The 24,281-nt window shown below is 35.8% G+C and overlaps 1 protein-coding gene across 1 annotated transcript; it reads left to right on the plus strand.

Moving 5' to 3' along the window:
* Positions 1-16,075: 16,075 nt before the first annotated feature.
* On the plus strand, positions 16,076-22,419 carry Sirt6 (sirtuin 6). Its single transcript, XM_011136876.3, has 7 exons — positions 16,076-16,456; positions 16,696-16,823; positions 17,343-17,461; positions 17,549-17,672; positions 20,131-20,304; positions 20,876-20,999; positions 21,090-22,419. The coding sequence occupies exons 1-7, from the start codon at positions 16,391-16,393 to the stop codon at positions 21,576-21,578; spliced, it is 1,224 nt and encodes a 407-aa protein (XP_011135178.1). The 5' UTR covers positions 16,076-16,390; the 3' UTR covers positions 21,579-22,419.
* Positions 22,420-24,281: the final 1,862 nt, after the last annotated feature.

Below are 24,281 nucleotides of genomic sequence, written 5' to 3' on the forward strand. Positions count from 1 at the left end.
GAAAACTAATTGGTTTATTCTCTTATGTGTTATGTATTATGTGTTATGCAGAAGTCTGTGCTCTGGCCCTAATACGATAGGCTACAGAGTCACTTTCTCTCTGTCTCATCTGTCTCAAATGCTGGCTTCAAGAATGTAGAGTGGTAACGAAGCCAATAGAAGTGGTAGGAGATTATAACCAATAATAAAATAACGATATATAACCAATAAATCGATATTCGACTTTTCTCATTTGTCATAGAATCGATTATCTTCTTGATATTTTGGATTTAAGGTCTGCAGGAGCCACACTAGAGACCTCTCGCGGAGACCCGCGAACTAGGCAAAATTATATTGCAAATTATGAACAAAATACGAAGAGAATCACCTTATATGTATATTTGTAATCAGGAGAAACGTCTGCATGTTCGTATGAAGTGCTTTTTTGGAAAAAAGGTCTAAATAAAAATCGAATAAAAATTTTGAATGAAAGTGCATCCCGCGATGCAGGACGAGCCTATATTTTCATTTATTATAAATTTTCAAGAACCTAAATGCAAAATCGGGCTCTGTACCGATCTAGATACTAATATAAGGAAGATGCCTATGTAAGTCTGATAAGCAAATATGTCTGCGTGGCAAAATATGCTTTGATGCAGATTAGTGTCCCTAAAAGATAGAGTCTGGCCACAATACGTGTTTGTTTTTATTAGTCGAAACGAATTTTGTAAGAACATGGCGGAACCAATAGAAATTGTTACAGAGAACGTAATAATTTAAAAATGTAGTAGATAGATTTCTTTACCTAGAATCTGTCTATATTTCTATATATTTTTATCTAGATGTATGTATATGTAAAAAATTGGAGACAAAAGTGTTGTGAGACAGAAGAGAAATATAAAAAATAAGCAAGCCGTGAAAATGCGCGATCAGATGTAATATTTATTTGCTACTATAAATAGGATAGTGAATGTGGTAAAATAGAATTGAGAAACATTCTCACAAATATTCAGAAGTGGGGAAAGGAGTGAAATAAGAAAAGTACAAAGAGTTTGTATAACTCGTTTTTATAATTTAAACGAACAAATATAAACATTTTGTAACATTACGTAACAATAGAATGGCCATTGTTTTGCTATTGTGTATTGGTTTTACTAATTGCCCCTTTGTACACACAATTTTCATCCTATATGCAATAAATCGTCTCATAATTTTCAAACTTAATTGATGACAATTGTTAATGCTCGCACAAGAAACAATTTCCATTTTTTCCATAAAGAAACTAATTAAATTACATTAAAATTATTTAAATGAGGAAGATATTGCAGAATAACAATTTCCATGGCAATGAAATATTCAAAAACATCTTTGATTACAAAAAATAAAGTATTATTTCGAAAACATCTTATATATACAAATCTTGCATATTTAATACTTGCATTATATTTAGTTGAACCTGCAGAATTTAAACAACTTGCGCATATTGCATTTTTAGCACACTTAGCAATACTGTGTAACCAGCAACACTATATAATACATTTAATCCTATGTTATTAAAAGATATATGTTTTGAAATAATCTCAGGAGGAATATTGGGAAACTGTTCAACGTGTCTTTTTTTGGTTTATTCAAGAAGTCACATAGAAATTGTCTATCATCTTGGTCATAATTCGTATATTTTGATAGTTTAATATTTAATATAGCGAGATATACAAAGTTCTTTCAAGTCTTGCTTGAATTGTAAAACATTGGGTGTTGGATATTTAGCTCTTATTCCGGAAAAAAAATTTTTTACGCAATTCATCCACTCCATTTTTGGAATCACTCCAAAAATTATTTTACGAGATGCAAAATCTCGCATCGCCTCGTTGACGATACGTATAATTGCCAAACTGTTATAGCATCTTCCTTGAACTATCCCTGAGGACCCTACAAAGCCAGATTTTGCAATCCGGCCGTCAAAAATTTATAATATAAAAATAAAGCATCAGCCGTACCAGAAGTTGCAGCGAGTCAGGTGGAATACCATTTTACAAGAAGCAATATTTTGCCTTATTGACGTAATATATATGATCATGAACTTGTTATAGCATCTTCCTATAATTATTCCCGAGATCGCTATAGAGTCAGATTTTACAATCAGGTTGTCAACAATTTATTATACACAAATAAAGCGTCAGCTGTACCAAATATCGCAGCAAGTCAGGCGAAATACAATTTTACAAGAACAGATATATTGCCTCGTTGACAATATATATAACGCCAAGTTATTATGGTATCTTCCTCAAACTATCCCCGAGAACCCTACAGAGCCAGATTTTGCAATCCGGCCGTCAAAAATTTATCATATATTAATAAAGTGTGCGTCGTACGAAACATCGCAGCGAGTCCCACGAAATACCATGTTACAAGAAAAAATATTTTACCTCGTTGCTGTCATATATCAGTACCAAATTATTATAACATATTCCTCGATCTATCCCCGAGACCTCTACAAAGCCAGATTTCGCAATCAGGCCGTCTAACATTTATCGTATATAAAAGACTGTACCAGGCATTGCAGCATGTCACGTACAATACAATTTTGGAACATGAGAAATATTGTCTCGATAACGTAATATATCACTATCAAATTGTTCGGCCGTATTCCTTGTATTATTTTTAACGTTGCTATAAAGCAGGATTTTTATTATTAACACATACATATATTGGGTGAAGTAAAAAGTTCTGAGCGTTTTTTCTCTTTATTTCGACGATGAAATTAACAAAGTTAGGATTATCGGATTTAGATCAAATATGTTCCGTTTTGTTCGATAACTTTTGTCCATTTTGAAGGCAATTTCATAATTCCGCGATTGAAGATGTCCTCATCCCTATTGGTAAAAAACTTGACCAGCTCATTTTCACAAGCCTCTCTTGAGGCCAGTTTTGTACCATCAAGAAAATTTTGCAAATGCTTGAAAAGGTGATAATCGCTTGGAGCCAGGTCTGGGCTATACGGCGGGTGCGATATAACCTCCCATCCAAGCTCTCGGAGCTTCTGGCGCGTCGTCAAAAATGTGTACGACCTGGCATTGTCTTGATGGAACACAACACCCTTCCTATTGGCCAATTCTGGCTGCTTCTCGTCGATCATCTGCTTCAATCTGGTCAGTTGTTGACAGTGTAGGTCCGAATTGAGTGATTGGCCCGATGGGAGCAGCTTATAGTGGATGATTCCCTTCCAATCCACCAAACACACAGTAAAACTTTCTTGGCCGTTAATCCGGGTTTGGCGATCGTTTGGACCGGCTCACCACGCTTGGACCACGATCTTTTTCGCCTGTGGTTCTCGTATGTGACCCATTTTTCATCGCTAGTCACCATCCGCTTAAAAAATGGGTCGATTTCGTTACGCTTCAGCAAAGAATCGCAGGCATGAATTTGGTCCAAAAGGTTCTTTTGCGTCAATTCGTGTGGCACCCATACATCGAGCTTCTTCTTGAGATCAGCCTTATGCAAATGGTTCCAAACGGTTTTCTGGCTAATCTTCAGTTCCTGGGCAATGGAATAAGTGCTCGCATGCCGGTCCGACTCGACGATTTCCATGATTTTATCGACATTTTCGACTCGATTGGCCTACCAGAGCGTGTCTCATCTTCGACGTCCATATTACCAGAACGGAATCGTTGGAACCACCGCTTTGCTGTTGCATTCGATACTGTATTAGGTCCATAAACAGCACAAATTTTTTTGGCCGCCTGCTCCGCTTTTTCCCTTTGGTCGTAGTGGTACTGAAGAATGTATCGAATTTTCTCTTTTTTTACTTCCATTTTGGAACGCTCTAACACACAACTGGCTTTACCAAACACAAAATTGCCAAAGAACTTTTTTTAAAGCGTTATGTCACCTTTAAGTCGCAGTATAGAATGACCAGATGCGACGTATACATCGTGAGATATTTAGGGTTTTTGTGTCCTCTTGCTCTCTCGCTGATGCAAGTGGAGGGTAGGTTCCTAAATCAACCTAGGCGTGTTCTTCTTTGGTCCCTTTATTGCGCACGTGCCTGCCAGCTGCAGAGCACGTGAGTCACAGGTACAACTTATCGCTTACAACAAGAGAAAATAGTTCTCTGCGCTCGCACGACATATGAGCCACTGCGGGACTCGTATGTATATGTGTGTGTGTGTCGAACGGAGCCGATGCTCCTGCCTGCCCGCTCTCGCACAATCGCGACCGCGTGCAGATCTCGCGGTGTCACACACGACAAAAAGGAATAACTAACTATATACTAGCGATCGTATGTTCGTGAGCTCTGTGTGCGCTTCCAACGGTTACTGTTGGCTCGTTGGTCCTTTTTCCCGCACGAGTGACACTTGCGCGCGCTCTATAGCGCCGCACGGAAAACGGATGCGTGCGCTTTTGGGGAGCTCAAAGTCCCCACAGATATGACCTCACTAAAGCCATCTAGCAGAAAACGCTCAAAACTTTTTACTTAACCCAATATATTATAAACGACTGTACGGGACAACAACAGGTAACTGTTAACTGTTAACTCCTACAAGGAACCATTAAAGTTGTTGAAATATTAGAAGTTTATTAATGAATTTATTTTTATGTCTTATATTTCAGGCCCGATTTTGTAAATATATATATAGGATGCTAAATTTCAAACGTAACAGGTAAAAAATCTCGAAAACTATGAAAGATATTAAAAAAGCTAAAACACGTGTTCCATGATTTCAAAGTGGAAAGAGAATGGCATTATCAATTTTTTATTTGGACGGTATTTTCAAGGTCAGTTGAAGATCAACTTAATTTTTTTAAATAGAAAGTCCAATTTTTTATTATATTTTCTTTTTCTACCAATTAATTTTAACAACTTTTGTCTGAAACGTTTTTTTATTTGCCTAATATTTTTTGAAATATTTTATATTTAAGGGAAACTTGCTAACTTTCTCAACATTTCTGAACATTTAACTTACGATGTCTCCCTAACTATTCGTCAAAAGAAAAAATAGTATTAGACTTTTTTATTTTATTTATTATCAAGAATATATTATTATAATAGTGCCCTTTTGTTAACTTATCGACCTTTGGAAATTTCAGAATTATTAAATTAACAAAAGTTAGGACACTATTATAGTAATATATTCTTGATAGTAAATAAAGTAAAAAAGTCTAATACTATTTTTTCTTTCGACGAATAGTTAGCGAGATATCGTAAGTTAAATGTTCAGAAATGTTGAGAAAGTTAGCAAGTTTCCCTTAAATATAAAATATTTCAAAAAATGTTAGGCAAATATAAAAACGTTTCAGACAAAAGTTGTTAAAATTAATTGGTAGAAAAAGAAGATATAATAAAAAATTGGACTTTCTATTTAAAAAAATTAAGTTGATCTTCAACTGACCTTGAAAATACCGTCCAAATAAAAAATTGATAATGCCATTCTCTTTCCACTTTGAAATCATGGAACACGTGTTTTAGCTTTTTTAATATCTTTCATAGTTTTCGAGATTTTTTACCTGTTACGTTTGAAATTTAGCATCCTGTATATATATTTACAAAATCGGGCCTGAAATATAAGACATAAAAATAAATTCATTAATAAACTTCTAATATTTCAACAACTTTAATGGTTCCTTGTAGGAGTTAACAGTTAACAGTTATCTGTTGTTATCCCGTGCAGTCGCTTATAATATATATATATATATATGTGTGTTAATAATAAAAATCCTGCTTTATAGCAACGTTAAAAATAATACAAGGAATACGGCCGAACAATTTGATGGTGATATATTACGTTATCGAGACAATATTTCTCATGTTCCAAAATTGTATTGTACATGACATGCTGCAATGCCTGGTACAGTCTTTTATATACGATAAATGTTAGACGGCCTGATTGCGAAATCTGGCTTTGTAGAGGTCTCGGGGGTAGATCGAGGAATATGTTATAATAATTTGGCACTGATATATGACAGCAACGAGGTAAAATATTTTTTTTTGTAACATGGTATTTCGCGGGACTCGCTGCGATGTTTCGTACGACGCACACTTTATTAATATATATGATAAATTTTTGACGGCCGAATTGCAACATCTGGTTCTGTAGGGACCTCGATAATAGTTCAAAGAATATTCCATATCAATTCGGCGATTACATACAGGGTGAAGAAAAAACCCCGGGACCCTGAAAATTTCGAAAAATATACAATTTATAAAAAAATGTTTCAGACAAAAGTTGTAGCGTTAAAAAAGATCTATTTACCGATCTTAACAATTTGACCTTGCGTGGCGTCATCAAGGTCAGGACAAGGTCACCTCGGATTTTTTAAATGGAACCCCCAATTTTTTATTGCATGTTCTTATAGCCCTTTTTCAGACCTTTTTAAAGCACTATGGTTTTATCAAATTTTAATAAGCTATTCCGAAGTTATCGAGTTTTTTAAAGTAAGATATTTAGCCAACTAAGGCAAGATCGGAGGATAGTCCGGCCAACTAAGGCAAGGTTATAGGATGATCCGGCCAACTAAGGCAAGATCAGAGGATGATCCGGCCAACTAAGGTAAAGTCAAAGTGATCGAGCCAACTAAGACAAGATCGGAGGATGATCCAGCCAACTCGTAAAAATAATTGCGCGACTAACTTCCAGGCGTTGGCTCCTATTGACTTGTCTTAATTTCGTTGATTGATTAATTTCAGTTATTTATTTATTTGAACTATTCTGCTGTTCGATGTTTATTTCTTCCATTTACTCATTTAATACTCATTACAGTTTAGTGAATCGCAAACTCGACTGAAATTCCTCTATTTTTTTGAAAATTATTGAGAAACAGTTTGAAGCTAGTTGTAAGCTGACTTAATTGCACTTCATTCCGTGCTCATTATTATTCTTCAGCATTGTCTTTAGAATAACTTTGAATTGATCCAAATATTAATTTAGTCGATTAGACTAAATCTTACCACTTCTACTTGTCAATATGGCAAGTCTTTCAGAACAAGAACGCATATCTCTTTTGATGATGAGAGGATGGGATGATCGACTAAGGTCGTACAATGATGTGAGGCGGCTTTTTAATGAAACTTTTCGTAATCAGGGTAATGCCATTTCAAAATCTACCGTTGAAAGAACGATAAGGCGTTTCCAGGAAACTGGAAGTGTGAAAAATCGTGCAATACCAGGTAGGCCAGTATCAGCAACAAGTGTAGAAAAATCATTAGATGTTCTACAATCCTTTATCGAAAATCCGCATGACTCGACCCGCAAAGTAGGACAGCAACATGAAATAGATCAAATGTGTGTGCTTAAAATATTGAAAATGAATAAATTTCATCCTTATAAGATCCATCTTGTACAAGAGCTAAATGAAGATGATTTTGATAGGCGCATTGAATTTTATGATTTAATGATGGAAAAATAGCCGAAGATCCTAACTATCTATGAAATGCAGTATTTTCAGATGAGGCAACATTTCAGTTAAATGGCCATGTTAATCGACACAATTGTAGATTTTGGTCAGATACAAATCCTCACTGGATTGAAGAAACACACACGCAATATCCACAAAAAATGAATGTTTGGATAGGCATTTTGAATAATGTTCTCATAGGTCCACTCTTTATTGACGGAAATCTAACAGCGATAAAATATGAGAATATGCTAAGAAACGAAATAGTTCCAGCGATACAAGCAATCATGGATGACAACTTCGAGCATACATGGTTCCAACAAGATGGTGCTCCCCCCCACATTACGGAAGGGACATCCGTAATTATCTGGACACAGTGTTTCCTCATCGATGGATAGGTAGAAGAGGACCTATAGAATGGCCTCCTCGATCACCCGATTTATCATCTAACGATTACTTCCTGTGGGGCCATTTAAAAGATAGAGTTTACAAAACGAAACCACAAAATTTGAATGACTTACGAAATCGAATTCTTGATGAAGTTGATCTCATCCCTGCTGATTACATTCAAAAAGCCGTTTCATCTTTTTACGATAGATTGGCTTATTGTCAAACTGTTGATGGTAGACATTTTTAACAATTACTTTAAAGCTTTCCAGTATTGCCTAATTGGCCGGACAACTCCCGACCTTACTTTAATTGGCCGGAGCATCCTACGATCTTGCCTTAGTTGGCCGGATCATCCTACGATCTTGCCTTAGTTGGCTGGATCACTCTCCGATCTTGCCTTAGTTGATTGGATCATCCTCCGATCTTGCCTTATAGTTGGCTGGATCATCCTCCGATCTTGCCTTAGTTAGCCGGATCATCTTACGATCTTGCCTTAATCGGCCGGATCATCATACGATCTTGCCTTAGTTGGCCGAATCTTCCTACGATCTTGCCTTGGTTGGTTGGATCATCCTATGATCTTGCCTTAGTTGGCTGGATCATCCTCCGATCTTGCCTTAGTTGGCCGGATCATCCTCCGATCTTGCCTTAGTTGGCTGGATCATCCTACGATCTTGCCTTAGTTGGCTAGATATCTTACTTTAAAAAACTCGATAACTTCGGAAGAGCTTATTCAAATTTGATAAAACCATAGTGCTTTGAAAAGGTCTGAAGAAGAACTATAAAAATATGCAATAAAAAATTGGGGGTTCCATTTAAAAAATCCGAGGTTACCTTGTGCTGACCTTGATGACGCCACCCAAGGTCAAATTGTTAAGATCGGTAAATAGATCTTTTTCAACGTTACAACTTTTGTCTGAAACATTTTTTTATAAAGTGTATATTTTTTGAAATTTTCAGGGGTCCCGGGGTTATTTCTTCACCCTGTATATCGCTAACGAGGCGGAATATCTCTTCTTGTGAAATTGTATTCGCGTGACCCGCCTTAACGCTTGATGCATCTTTATTTATTTATAATAAAAGTTAGACGGCCTGATTGCAAAATCTGGCTTTGGGAGGATCTTGGGAATAGTTTTAGAAATATGCTATAACAATATGTTGATGATATATTACATCAATGAAATAATATATCTCATTTTGTAAAATGGTATTGTATGTGATCCGCTCCGACGCTTCATACATCTTTATTTATTTATGATACATTTTTTATGGCCTGACTGCAAAATCTGGTTCTGTAGGTTTCTCGGGGATAGTTCAAAGAAGATGCTATAACAATTTGGCAGTGAAATATATCGTCAACGAGGTGAAATTTTGCATCTCCTACAATGATTTTTCAACTGATTCGCTCCAACGCCTGGTATAACGGACATTTTATTTATATATTATAAATTTTTGACGACGGATTGCAAAATTCGTCTTTGTACCGATCTCGGGAATAGTACGAAGAAGATGCTGCAATTTGGTAATAATACGTATCATCAAAGAGGTGAAATATTGCATCTCGTAAAATAATATTTCGAGTGACTCGCAGCGACGCTTGGTACAGCGAACACTTTATTAATGTATGATAAATTTTTGACGGCCAGATTGCAAAATCTGGTTCTGTAGGGTTCTCGAGAATAGTTCAAGGAAGATACCATAATAATTTGGCGGTTATATATATTGTCAACGAGGCAATATATTTGTTCTTGTAAAATTGTATTCCGCCTGACTTGCTGCGACATTTGGTACAGCTGACGTTTTATTTGTGTAACACATCGATCAATAAGTCCCGGGACTAACTACTAAAACAACATTTGTTTGCCAAAATTCTTCTTTATTCATCAACATAGTCTCCTTCAAGAGCGATATATTCATTACAACACTTTCCTAACTTTTCTATGCTAGCCGTGTAGAACGATCTTTGGTTTCAAAACAGGCGTTAGTTTCGGCAATCACTTCTTCATTGGAGCCAAATCTCTTTCCCTGGAGCATTTTTTTTTTGAGGTCTGCGAACAGCCAATAATCGCTGGGGGCCAAATCTGAAGAATACGGTGGGTGCGGAAGCAATTCGAAATTCAACTCATGCAATTTGGCCATCGTTACCATCGACTTGTGACACGGTGTAGCGTCACTAAAACCACTGTAACTCAATGACACAATGTCGGAATGTCATGAAAGTTTGACACGTAACTTCTAAAGGTTGGTACTAACTGAGAATGGTATGGATTTGTTATTAGAGGCGCCATTTGTTGGTTAGTCCCGGGACTTATTGATCGATGTGTTATAATAAATTGTTGACGGCCTGTTTGTAAAATATAACTCTGTAGAGATCTCGGGAATAGTTGTAGGAAGATGCTATAACAAGTTCATGGTCATATATATTACGTCAACAAGGCAAAATATTGCTTCTTGTAAAATGATATTCCACCTGATTCGCTGCGACTCCTGGAATGGCTGATACTTTATTTATATATTATAAATTTTTGACAGCCGGTTTGTAAAATCTAGCTGCATAAGGTCCTCAGGGATAGTTCAAGGAAGATGCTGTAACAGTTTATTATACGTATCGTCAATGTTGCTGCAATCTTGCAGTGCAGTGTAACATTGCAGCAACATTTGTAATATAATTTGTATGCAATAATGTTTTATATATATATATATATATATATATATATATATACAGGGTGTTTAATAGCTGATCATGCAGACGAAAGTTGGAGATAGATTGGGTGTAGCCGAGAAGAAAAGTCATGTACCATAATGTCAAATTGGCAATAGTTATCGAGTTATTAATTAAAACATGTGAGCCAACGAGCGCGTAGAGAGCGGAGGGCGACCGCAGTAAGCACATAGACATTTGATACAGGCGGAGTCAGCGAGTGGTGGTAGGCAAGCGCGCGCGGCGAGGGGCAACGTAAACAACAAGAGGCGAACGCGCGCGACGAGGAGCGAGCGAGCGCGAACGACGAGGAGCGAGCGAGCGCAAGCGACAAGAGGCGAGCGAGCGCGACGAAGAGCGAGCGAGCGCGAACGACGAGGAGCGAGCGAGCTATAAGGAAAAACCTATAAAGAAAAAGCTCGCTCGCTCCTCGTCACGCGCGATCGCCTAGTGCCGCTTACGTTGCCCCTCGCCGCGCGCACTTGCCTACCGCCACTCACTGACTCCGCCTGTATCAAATGTCTATGTTATACGTGCTATATTTCTACGTGCTTACTGCGGCCGCCCTCCGCTCTCTACGCGCTCGTTGGTTCACATATTTTAATTAATAACTCGATAACTATTGCCAATTTGACATTATAGTACATGATTTTTCTTCTCGGCTACACCCAATCTATCTCCAACTTTCGTCTGCATGATCAGCTATCAAACACCCTGTATATATATATATATGTATATATATATATATATATATATATATACAGGGTCATCGAAAAGTATCGGACCCTCCTAATATCTTCAGTTAGAATGCATTTTGGAGAAAATGTCCAATAGCAAAGTTATATGGTTTCAAGCGGGGAGTAAGATGATGACCTTGACTTTGACCTTGATCATGTCCTTCAAGGTCATTTCAAGGTCAACCTTATTTTTTTAAATAGAACCTCCAACATTTTATTGCATATTCTTATAGCTTATCTCAAGAGCTTTCCAAAACACTATAATAAAACATTTTTTCATTAAGTACTTTTTGAGTTATAAAGGTTTGAAGTTAACAATTTTTTTACACAAAATGTAAAATATCTTGTAAAATATTATTTAGTTTTCAGTAATCATAACCTTAATACTTTTGTGCGCGAAGTAATGAGACCAATTAATTGGTTTAAAGAAAATACATTAATCGAAAAGTATCAGCTCCCCCTAATATTTTCAGTAAGAATGCATTTTGGAAAAATGTCCAATAGCAAAAGTTGTACGGCTTCAAGCGATTATGCTAGTAGGCTATGGCGGAAAACTGCCCGAAGGTGATCGCGAGAAGCTGCTCGAATGGGTGATATCCAAAAGCGTTAGCGGGAATCTGCCCGAAAGCGTTGGTGGGGCCGATCTTTATTGTCTCACTCTCGCAGGCACCAATAGTAATACAAGCTCTTGAGCAAACAATGCGGATCACTGATTTGAATCTTTGATGCAGTGCTTCTTCTTAGCAAGCAGCAGTCACCTCGTGGACGAAAACGAACAGCCCCAAAAATTGTTTCTGTAACAAAAGAAGCCATTGCGCTTCAATTGATTGTCCCAAACATCTTCATTTTGTTTCCAATAGCCCAGAATTTTTTCGTAAATATTATTAATTGATCTATTAGATTTTCAGTTGCTCAACGAGCTTTTTGCTAGTGCTGGTTGAAATAAACAAATCGATAGTTGGACCAACACTTAATAATTAATATTTTTCTCTACTTAATTATTTAGATCAATTTCCTATCACTTACCTGATTAATTCTTCTTTGTTCTAATTAAGAATGGCGGAGCTTTCTGAAAGAGATCGAATAACACTGTTAATGATGCGAGGATGGGGAGATCAACAAAGAAGGTATAAAACAGTAATGCGATTATTTAATGAAAATTTTCGGAATGAAAATAATAGGATCTCCAAAAGTACTGTAATCCGTACTATTCAACGTTTCGAAGACATTGGTAGCGTTAAAAGCCGCCCAAGATCTGGTAGACGTAAAACAACAACAAATAATGATAAGGCATTAGATGTTTTACAGTCTTTCGTTGAAAGTCCCCACATTTCCATCAATCGCGTTGCACAAGAACACGAAATCGGTCATGCATCTGTCAGTAAAATTCTGAAATTGAATAAATGGCATCCATACAAACTCCATTTGGTCCAAGAGTTGTCCGAAGACGATTTTGATAGACGCATCGAATTTTGTGATCTTATGATGAAGATGATTGTCGACGATCCTCTATTACTTAATAATATTGTTTTCTCTGATGAGGCTACATTTGAACTGACTGGAAATGTAAATAGACACAATTGTAGATACTGGAGTGACGTTTATCCTCACTGGAAAAGAGACAATCATATACCTAATATCCACAAAAAGTTAACGTATGGGCTGGTATTCTTAATGGTAGACCAGTTGGCCCTTTTTTCATTGAAGGCAATTTGACAGCACAAGTATACACAGTCATGCTTCGCGAACAAATTGTTCCAGCTATTCGAGACATAGCTGGTGGAAATATGGATGAAATTTATTTCCAACAGGATGGAGCTCCACCTCATTATGGTGTCATTGTCCGTCAATATTTGAATGAGGTCTTTCAGGACAGGTGGATAGGGCGAAGGGGTCATATTGAGTGGCCACCTCGGTCTCCGGACTTGACCCCACTTGACTTTTTTTCTGGGGTTACTTGAAAAGTAAAGTTTATGCCACCAAGCCTCAAGATTTAAATGATTTAAGAGGGAGAATAACTCGAGAGATAGAACTAATACCGCCGGAAACGTTCCGGAATGCGGTTTCAGCTGTTTATAACAGATTGGCACATTGCCAGGCTGTTGAAAGGCAACAATTTGAACATTTGTTGTGAATTGTTTGGTACAATTGGATATTTTGCCCAAGCTGACCAATTGGAATGAAATTCGCCTTAACTGGTCAGAATCACACACCACTCTTGCCTTAACTGACCGGAATCACACACTACTCTTGCCTTAACTGGTCGGAATCACACACCACTCTTGCCTTAACTGGTCGGAATCACACACCACTCTTGCCTTAACTGGTCGGAATCACACACTACTCTTGCCTTAACTGGCCGGAATCACACACCACTTAACAAATTGTTAACTTCAAACCTTTATAACTCAAAAAGTACTTAATGAAAAAATGTTTTATTATAATGTTTTGGAAAGCTCTCGAGATAAGCTATAAGAATATGCAATAAAATGTTGGGGGTTCTATTTAAAAAAATAAGACTGACCTTGAAATGACCTTGAAGGACATGATCAAGGTCAAAGTCAAGGTCATCATCTTACTCCCCGCTTGAAACTATACAACTTTGCTATTGGACATTTTCTCCAAAATGCATTCTAACTGAAGATATTAGGGGGGTCCGATACTTTTCGATGACCCTGTATGTATGTATGTATATACAGGGTGTCCCATTTTAAAGGACCCACTCAAATATCTCAAAAACACTGCGTTAAATCGAAAAATATTTAAAACAAAAGTTGCTTAGCTTGAAGGGGGATATAAGACAGCGATACCATTTTGTTTATAGATGGCGCCATTTTCGAGATATTCACTGATCATTAATTTTCTTAAATAGAAATCCCAATATTTTATTATATCATCTTTTTTACCAACTAATTTCAACAACTTTTGTCTGAAGCATTTTTTTATTTGCTTAATATTTTTTGAGATATTTAAGGAAAACTTGGTAACTTTTTCACCATTTAACTTACGATATCTCGCTAACTATTCGTCGAAAGAAAAAATAGTATTACTTTTTACTTTATTTACTATCAAGAACATATTACTATAATAGTGCCCTAACTTTTGTTAACTTATCGACCTTTGGAAATTTCAGAATTATTAAATTAACAAAAGTTAGTGTACTATTATAGTAATATATTCTTGAAAGTAAATAAAGTAAAAAGTCTTATACTATTTTTTCTTTCGACAAATAGTTAGCGAGATATCGTAAGTTAAATATTGAAAAAGTTACCAAGTTTTCCTTAAATATCTCAAAAAATATTAAGCAAATGAAAAAATGTTTCAGACAAAAGTTGTTCAAATTAGTTGGTAGAAAAAGATGATATAATAAAAGATTGAGATTTCTATTTAAGAAAATTGATAATCAGTGAATATCTCGAAAGTGGCGTCATCTATAAACAAAATGCTATTGCTGTCTTATGTCTCCCTTCAAGCCAAACAAGTTTCGTCTGAAACATTTTTCGATTTAACGCAGTGTTTTTGAGATATTTGAGTGGGTCCTTTAAAATGGGACACCCCGTATATATTGAGAGTCTCCTGGAGAGTTTTTATTTAATGACGGCAGAAGCGAAAGATCGTATGCCAAAAAAGTTTTTGTTATATAGATACATTCTAGAGGATGATATTTGTGATCGATCTACCAAATTTATAAAATATTCTGGACACACTTTCCTCTTGTTGTGACAATCAATAATTTTCCATAAATATTCTGTAACAATAATCGTGAGAGATAATATGTTCAACTCAACATTTGTATAAATTTCACTAATTATTTACAGTGAATGATTATCATACAGCAAAAGGAAAATGTTCAGAACATTTTACAAATTTATAAAATCGATCATAAGTGTCGTTTTATGGAAATCTCTTATTTTAACATACATGAAAAAAAAAGATTAATATACCATTGTTTTCATTTCTGACACCAAACAAGAATAGTCACAGAAAGTTTCCAAGATCTGTAATATTTCAAAGAATAAAATGATATCTTAAAAAGACGCCGTTTTATTGATTCAATAGAACGTTAATAAGATGTCACCTTGTTATTTGGAATAATATAGATCTTAAAGACTTGCGGTAACTATTCTTGAATTAATAAGACGTCTAAGTTTGGGATATGAAACTAAATCATTGTAAAACTAAATCGTGGTGATTAAATATAATTATGAGAATTAGAGCAATATACAAAGTGTCCCATAATTGTAACATACCAACTCCATAGGGGCGTAGAGCTAAGCGAGAGGAACGAAAAAGTGCTCTTCTATTTAGCGATATCTTGTATAATTTTTTAATAATAACCGCAATTTGAAATGTTGCTATAACATTGCAGATATAATAATGCAAAATATTGTTTTTGCAATATCTCTGCAATATTGCACCGCAATGTACAATGTTGCAACATATTGCAGCAATATTGCTGCAATTGTCTGTGCTGTATGGGAATATTCTACAAAAATATCTTCTAAAAAGATTGTACGAGTATGCGATATCGTATGAAAATCTAATAATGTGAGCTGCAGATATTCTATAAAAATGTGCAGTTGTAATGTACAATTATATTTATATATTTTAAATTTTCATACATTACCGCGCGCATGCGATATTTTCCCGAGAATCGACGGCCAATTCTCATATTCCCGCGCGGCGCGGTTGACGGACGTGACGTTGGCGCTGCTGTTCGTGCATGAATTGAATGCACGCGAGACGAGCTAGACGTGTTCCGAGCGACGTTCGCGCAGCCAACCGGCGTGCCGCTTACACTATAGCGCGATTCGACGCGGCGCGGTGCGACGCGGCGCGGCGTGATGCAGTGCGCATGCCCCGAGCGGTTTATTATCTTCTTTCTGTTCAAGTGCCATTTCGTTGCATGCAGTGCAGTCTATAAAACAGAATGCGTTCTCAGCGGGTCTCGAGTTTCCTATCACTTATCGTCATTCGTAGCGTATAAACATAACAGCACGCGGTCATTAGCTCGATTCATATTGTTTACGTATTCGTCTGGCACATGGGAGTGCGGCCGGATCGTGGCTAAAATCGCGTTGGCGTCGTCTGGTTGGTCATAAAAGACTACGGGACTGCTCGGGATCGTTCGTGGCGTCTCAGGCGTCGTTGGATATTCGCGGGAGCCTCTCGACGATACGGGCGCGCAAAAATGTCATGCAGCTACGCGGACGGGTTATCGCCGTACGAAAACAAAGGAGTGCTGGGACAGGAGGAGGTAAAACAAAAGCGAAAAAATAAAACCAGGGATCCTTTGTTTTTTTTTCTTCTCTTCTCGTCTCCTTTATTTCGCCTTTTCGCGGCATTACGGCGCGTAAACGAGCGAACTCGACGGTGAGTTTCCCCTGATGCCGATTTATCCCGCGGGGTCGATCGACGAGAATGCGACGCGCGTTTATTTTTTTTGTTTTTTTTTTATTCATTCTTTTTGACGTCCTTTTCTTTTTATGATTGCAGAGATACGACACGGCGGAGACGCTCCGTCTGAAATGCGGCCTCCTGGCCGATTGGATACAAGGCGCCCGTCACGTCGTGGTGCATACCGGCGCCGGTATCAGCACCGCCGCGGGTATTCCTGACTTTCGGTGACTATCGCCTGCCGTTTCTCGATTGCGAATTCCCTCCCTGTTTCCGTATATTCACCTGTTGTCCCTTTTTCCTGTCCACCTCCACTGAGGATAGCATCTGATCTTGTACTTTAAAGGACTCGACAAAAAGAATCTTGAAGCTTGAAAATTAAGTATGAACTGAGGGTATTGAATTTGTAAAAATATTACATTGTAATGTACCTTGATGAAAAATAATGTATATATGAATGTTTATAATATGTAGACTTTAAGTTTTAAATAGCTTTTTATTAATAGCTTAGATTATAGCAAATTGTTTAATGAATGTAAAAATAATGACAAGCAAAGTAATATTATTTATAAATTTCTTAAAAAATAGGATATTTTTATAATATATTAAATAAGAAAAATATAAATGTGTGTATGTCAAAATTATTAATGTTATTGTAGTTGTTTTGACAAAATATGGAATGTAATTTTAAAGTGGAGAGAATTGATATTAATTAATTATATTTCTTCTCTTTTTTATTGTATCAGGGGTACAAATGGTGTGTGGACATTGGAGCAAAAAGGTTTAAAACCTTCAATGAATATTTCCTTTGATGAAGCAATACCTACGAAGACACATATGGCACTGAAAAAATTGATAGAGAGTAGTAAGTTTAGTGAATAAAGAAAACAGAGTAACTTTTCTTATAAATATCTGATCTTTTGTTATCAAATGTGTCTCTCCTCTTTTTCAGAAAAAGCAAAGTTTGTCATAAGCCAGAACATAGACGGACTACATCTGCGATCAGGAGTACAGAGGCAGTATCTTGCAGAATTACATGGAAACATGTTCACGGAACAATGCGATAAATGTGGCAGGTTTGTACACATAACAATATATGATGAAAACATTCGTAGCATATATATATATATAAAATACAACTAAAGTGTATCACAAAGTGTTTTTTTTATGGAAAAATTTCTTGGTTATGTTTATATAGTCTATATATATATATATGTGTTTATATATAGCTTTCTCCTATTTTTAAGATAAATACAATATGCTTTTGAAATTTGATTACTTATTTCCAAAATATTTTGTATATATATATATATATACACAAAGTATTTTGGAAATAACTAATCAAATTTCAAAAGCATATTGTATTCATCTTAAAAATAGGAGAAAGCTATATATAAACACACATATATATATATATATATATATATATATATATATAGACTAAATAAACATAACCAAGAAATTTTTCCGTTAAAAAAAAACACTTTATGATACACTTTAGTTGTATTATGTCCCAGGATTTTGTAATAATAGTTACACTGGTCAACAGATTAACAAAAGGATCGGAGTTCATCCCATTAGAATTTTTTGGATTTTTATTTATGGTGACATTTTAGGAATACTCTTGTTATTGAAAAAGTAGGCACCTCTGAAATTTTTGAACATTTTCAGTAATCCGTAATATATAGATGCAAGATGTGCATATTGCTGTGGGAGAAAACCATTGTTTATCATTTCTTTAACAAAGTATATCGTTTCTACTTCGTCATATAGACAGTATTTATAACTTGGGAAGATAACTTCTATGTTAATATAGTTTTTATTTAGCTTTATAATTAATATAATAATAACTCGAAAAGTCTGACTACCTAATTTCTGAAACATTTTGTACAAATCTATTATATATAATACAATAATGTAGCGTCCGCGCGCCACTGAGAAATCGATTCTTATATCGATTAATATCGATATGTTTTTACGTGCAGGATTCAATCATTACGGCGAGAAAACAAATATTTTGTCCCTGAGACAATAAGTCAAGAAAAAAAAAATCGTACGCGAGTTACAGATTATTAAATCTAATTGACATATTGAGGGTGTGAAAGAGTGTTAATTAAAGTTACGGAGAGTTTGCGAATAGTTCCATTAAAGATTCCTGCTCTTTTTCTAAATCGTATTTCAATTATTTATTTGTAAACGGGAATGCCGCAGAAATCACGATAAATCCGGACGTGTGTATGTGTGTGAGCACATTTAAGGAGCAATATACAGTAGATTTGTTTTTTATTGCTGAACTGACTGCATTAACTTGCACTTATTCTCTTCTCTCCCTTTCAATTCCTAGATGTATGTCTATTTCATTTTATGTTCCCTGAGTGTACACTAGTTCAGCAATAAAAAACAGACCTAGTGTCTCATTTTAAATGAATCAAGCATCTCGACATCTCGAAAAGAAAGAAATTAAAAAACATTTTAGACAAAAGTTCTATGATTTCAAAGGAGATATAAAATAACTGTATCATTTTGTTTAGATGGAGCCACTTTCAAGATATTTACTGATCACTTTTTTTAAATGAAAATCACAATCTTTTACTATATCATCTTTTTCTACCAATTAATTTGAACAATTTTTGTTTGAAATATTTTTTATTTGCCGAATATTTTTTGAAGTATTCAAGGAAAACTGTAACTTTTTCAATATTTAACTTATCGATATCTTGTTATCTATTTGTCAGAAGAAAAAATGGTACTAGACTTTTTTACTCTATTTGGTCTCAAGAATATATTGTCACAATAGCGCCCTGACTTTTATTAATTTGATGATTTCGGAATTTCCAAAGGTCGACGAAGTAACAAAAGTCAGGGCACTATTGTAACAATATATTCTTGAGGCTAAATAGAGTAAAATAGAGTAAAAAATCCAGTACCATTTTTTCTTTTGACAAATAGTTAGCGAAATATCATGAATTAAATGTTGTAAGAGTTATCAACTTTTCCTTAAATATAATAAAATATTAAATATTAAAATTCATTTTCAAAGAATATTAGACAAGTAAAAAATATTTTAAACAAAAGTTATTCAAATTAATTGGTAAAAAAAGATGATATAGTAAAACATTGGGGTTTCCATTTAAAAAAAATAATCAGTGAATATCTCGAAAGTGGCGCCATTTGTAAACAAAATAATATAGTTGTTTCATGTTCTCTTTAAAACCATACAACTTTTGTCTGAAATGTTTTTTAGTATCTTTCATATTTTTCAAGATTTTTGCCTTTTCATTTAAAATGGGATACCCTATATAATACACATAATATAACATATAATACGATACAATATACATTATAATACAATAATAATTTAATATGACGTATAATTATATAATATAATATACAGTGTATAATGAAATATTTTGAGGAGAACGAGATATTTTGTTTAAAATCATCCGAATATGTTAGAACTTAATTAATATATGACATTGGTATATGACTGGTGATATTGCAAACAAGGGGTTGATGGTGCCAATTATTTTACAGACAATTTATTCGCAATTTCGCAACCAAGAGTGTTGGGAAAAAGTCCTTGGATACTGTCTGCAGGTCTGAGCAAATTGGTGGTCGTCCTTGCCGTGGGCGAATGCACGACACTATTCTCGATTGGGAGCACAATTTACCGGACAGTGATCTGACACTATCTGATTTGCATTCTAGGTAAATAACGATTACTACGCGTATGGTCACTTGAAATAATTAAAACATGACTTCATTATACGAGAAGCAAATTTCAGAGATTGTGCTAGAAGTTATACGTATAAAGCGTTTAAGTTACAAATATAATAGTATACATGATTTTAGTACAGCTTACGGAACATCTCAGGTTTTGTAAAAAAAAGTTCTTAAAAATATTCCTCTAATGCGTACAGTGTGACATGTGTGTGGCTTAACATTATAAATAGGATTACTTGTACAATTTTGGACCTTATACCTACATGTGTAGAGCTGAAAATTGTACAAATGATTTTGTAATAATGAAGCATACATGAAGCAGTGTGTATACTTTGTTTCAATACGATTTGAACGCTACTTTTCTCGATGCGGTTCGAAATACAGCCGATGATTCAATGAACGAATTGCTGGGAATTAATTAGACACAAGATCTCATTGTACCATCAGCTGCGTACGGAACTGAGAGAAGAAAAAAACACTCAAACCATATTGAAATCAAGTATATGACGTGCATCACGATGATATATACTATTTTTATATTGATGTTTCTTTTTAGTGTTGCCGATCTAAGCATATGCTTGGGAACCACGTTACAAATCATTCCGAGTGGCAATCTACCTTTATACACGAAGAAGTATGGAGGTCGTCTTGTTATATGTAACCTGCAGCCAACAAAACATGTAAGAGGTTGTTGTGTTGTATACGTGTGTACACAAAAGTGTGCGATATCTTGCCACCTTATAGCTCTGAAACGAGAAATGTAATTGCAGGACAAAAAGGCCGACTTAATTATCAATGGCAACGTCGACGAGATCATGATCACGGTGATGAAGAAGCTGGGAATGGAGATCCCGGAATACGAGAGCAGCATGGATCCCACCCGAAATTCCGATACAACGGCCAAAGAGATGGACTGGACGATCCCGACGAGTAGAATAAAGGAGATGAACGTGCTGTACAAAAAGGTGTGCAAGCCGATGCGGAGGAAACGGAAAACGTTCATGTACGAGCGCGAGAGGACGGATACGAAGAAGGAAACGAAGGCCAGAAAGCAGGCGTTCACGGTGAAGCAAGAAATCAAAACCGAAGATAATAACATAGCTACGACGGGTGAGATATGCAAGACCGAGAACGACCATATGACTAACAACCCCGTTAAGACAGAAGAGAACGCGGAGGACGTTGATACATGTAGGTACTCGATGGAGGACATGACGGCAGAGCACAGCCCAGATATGAAAATGAACCAGACGGTGTAGCAAGTTTTGACGGAGCGTTGATTTTCCATTCTAATATTTCGATTACTCTCAGTGTACGCTGTCGTTACTTATGAGTGCATACCGATTGATATTCATTGAATGATAAGAGATATCTCTGAAAGCGCAATATAGTTTTATCTATTAAGTAGATCATCCGAGACGTACTCACCACACATTTAGCATTAAATACGATAATTCTTAATATTTTTCTCTTCTTTCTTTTGGAGACTTTCTCTGCGTGAAGGTCGACAGTGAGATAGAGCGTGAGATGCACTTGTACGTCGATTCTGTTCTTGAGTACTTATAACACGCAGTTTGGGAAAATCATAACGATCTATGACAGAAGCGACATAATCAATCATAAATAATCAAATGATAAATTTATCAATTTGATTCTCCGCGGTCGCTCGTGTAGCGCGGCTCAATCTTCCGAGCTTCCTTTTCTCAAAGGCGTTTAACGTTAAATGTGCAGTGAGAGAATATGGGCTCATGATTTTATTTACGGAACGTCATTTACGGTCAGAAAGCCGAAAATCTATTCCAGCAAATTGTATATATTCATATTGATATCTCAATGAAGTTGCGTTCGTACGGTATCTGCTTTTTACGACTCGCCTACGTATTTACGCATATGCATATTAGACAACGCGGAGGGAGATTCAGCATAGGTCTCTCGACGAGTGACGTGTTCCAGATTTCTCGTGCATAATACGATACATTTTCCACTATAGATTAGAGTATTAAGATTATTCCATAAAAGAACAAAAAAAAGATCTTCCTACAAGATATTTCGCCAGTAAGAACCTCCACACGGCAACTTCTTTTTTTTTTCGACTAACACGCTGAACGTCGAGAATTGACTTTCGAGCTGATGTAACAATGTAAGGCGGTTGGAATCTAAAGTTTTGCATGTTTGTAGAAAATCTCAGAGATATTCAACGGAGAACGAAACCGTCTTTCACACGCCAGCTAATCTAAAGTGGAGTCGAGCAATCCACAGGTGCAGGTGAATGCACGGCGTTCAGCGTGTTACAAGTAGAGGTGGTTTCGAGCGCGGTAATTGCTGGTCGTAATGATAAAAGCGAATTATATACGAGCTGCTTAGCATTTCGATGACTTGCGTCTGCAGATGATTGAGCCCGATGATTGAAATTATAAGAAGAGAAGCTCTCTAATCTCTAATAGATTTTTATATTATATATTGGCTGGGGGATCTTTACGTGCAACTATAATTTATTTTGTCTTCCATTTGTGATCTCGAGTTGTCTCCCATTGATTCGGAACTTGTACGAGAAAACAGGACGAGGAAAGATTAAGAAAAAAAATGTTTATGTTTGTCCGACTAAAAACATCGTGTCTCGTTAAAACTGAATTGAACGTCATGTTAACTACGATCAAAGCGAAATCGATGAGTATTCTTTTGTTTTCATTATTTTTTGTAGGGTAAAAGTACGTCCCTCTCGATTGGGCGTACAAACGATCAGATTGTAAGAAGAAATTTACATGGAAAAGGTGTTTTCATTTCTACTGGCGATATTTCGTGTATAGCTTTCTTAAATGTCGCTTTCGTAAATACATTATTCCCAGGGTCCCGTGCGCGTTTGATCGACCCTTGAGATTTCTCGAGACGTGTTATCATGCTTTTGCGACAGTGCGCATACGCGCGCTCGGGACCGATTTACGAACGCGCATCGCATTAAAATATACGCACATGTTTGTATAAGTAAGATTAATAGCACTATTTGCTGCAAGCCGATGTTAGATTATCCGACAAATTCAGATGTTGAATTTTTAACAGAGAGTGCGCCTTTTTCCATATAGAAAATGTTGAAAGTGAAAGTTTTAACGATATTTCACAGTTAGTTACGCTAAACGAGTTTCGCGCGTAGTTGATTGACACACGCTGTGCAACGTATAGAATGCATTCCGTGATAGAATGCGATATAGCGAATCATGTAATATTTATATGTACATAGTGATGTTTGCTTCATCCATCGTAATACACGACTTTATTTAAGTGATCATTATTATTCGCCAGTTATAGTATTCGAAATAAAAAACGCATCTATGAAAAGAATCTTTCGATGGTATGCATGGTAGCTTCCCAGTTGCACTTTATTCCCTAGATTAGCGAATGAATCGTGCAATATAGTGATATTTTTATTACCAGAGAAAGATAACGATATCACAATGACGTTTCTAAAGTCCTGAATATCAAGTTGGGAAACATTGTTCAGCAGAGAAAGCTTCTTTGTAACTGTTATAAAATTCGTGAATCTGATTGATGCATGCTTTGGGCTCAGCCAAATTTAAAAGCATACGCCAATTAGATTCACGAATTTTACAATTGTAAAGTAACTTTTTCTGCTGAACGCAACCATTGTAATTATATTACTAATATTGTCGTTATAAATATGCGAATATTATCTGAGCATTCGAAAACAATAAAATTTTTGAAAGGAATATTTTTTTTACGTCAATATATTCTTTTCATCAATTTAGATACAAAAATATCAAGGTAGAGCGACAATTAGTATTTCGCCATCTCATTTTAAAAAATTAATATATATATTTTTTTAAGTATCTATTTTTTGTCGGCATTAATAATTTTATACATAAAATGACTTAGAGAATAAATAAGAAATAATCTGCTTCGTCCAGGTGTTCGAATACTCCGGCAATTTAGAAATTTCCGAAGACGGC

This window comes from Harpegnathos saltator, unplaced genomic scaffold, assembly GCF_003227715.2.
Source record: "Harpegnathos saltator strain DR-91 unplaced genomic scaffold, Hsal_v8.6 scaffold111, whole genome shotgun sequence".
NCBI classification, from domain to species: domain Eukaryota; kingdom Metazoa; phylum Arthropoda; class Insecta; order Hymenoptera; family Formicidae; genus Harpegnathos; species Harpegnathos saltator.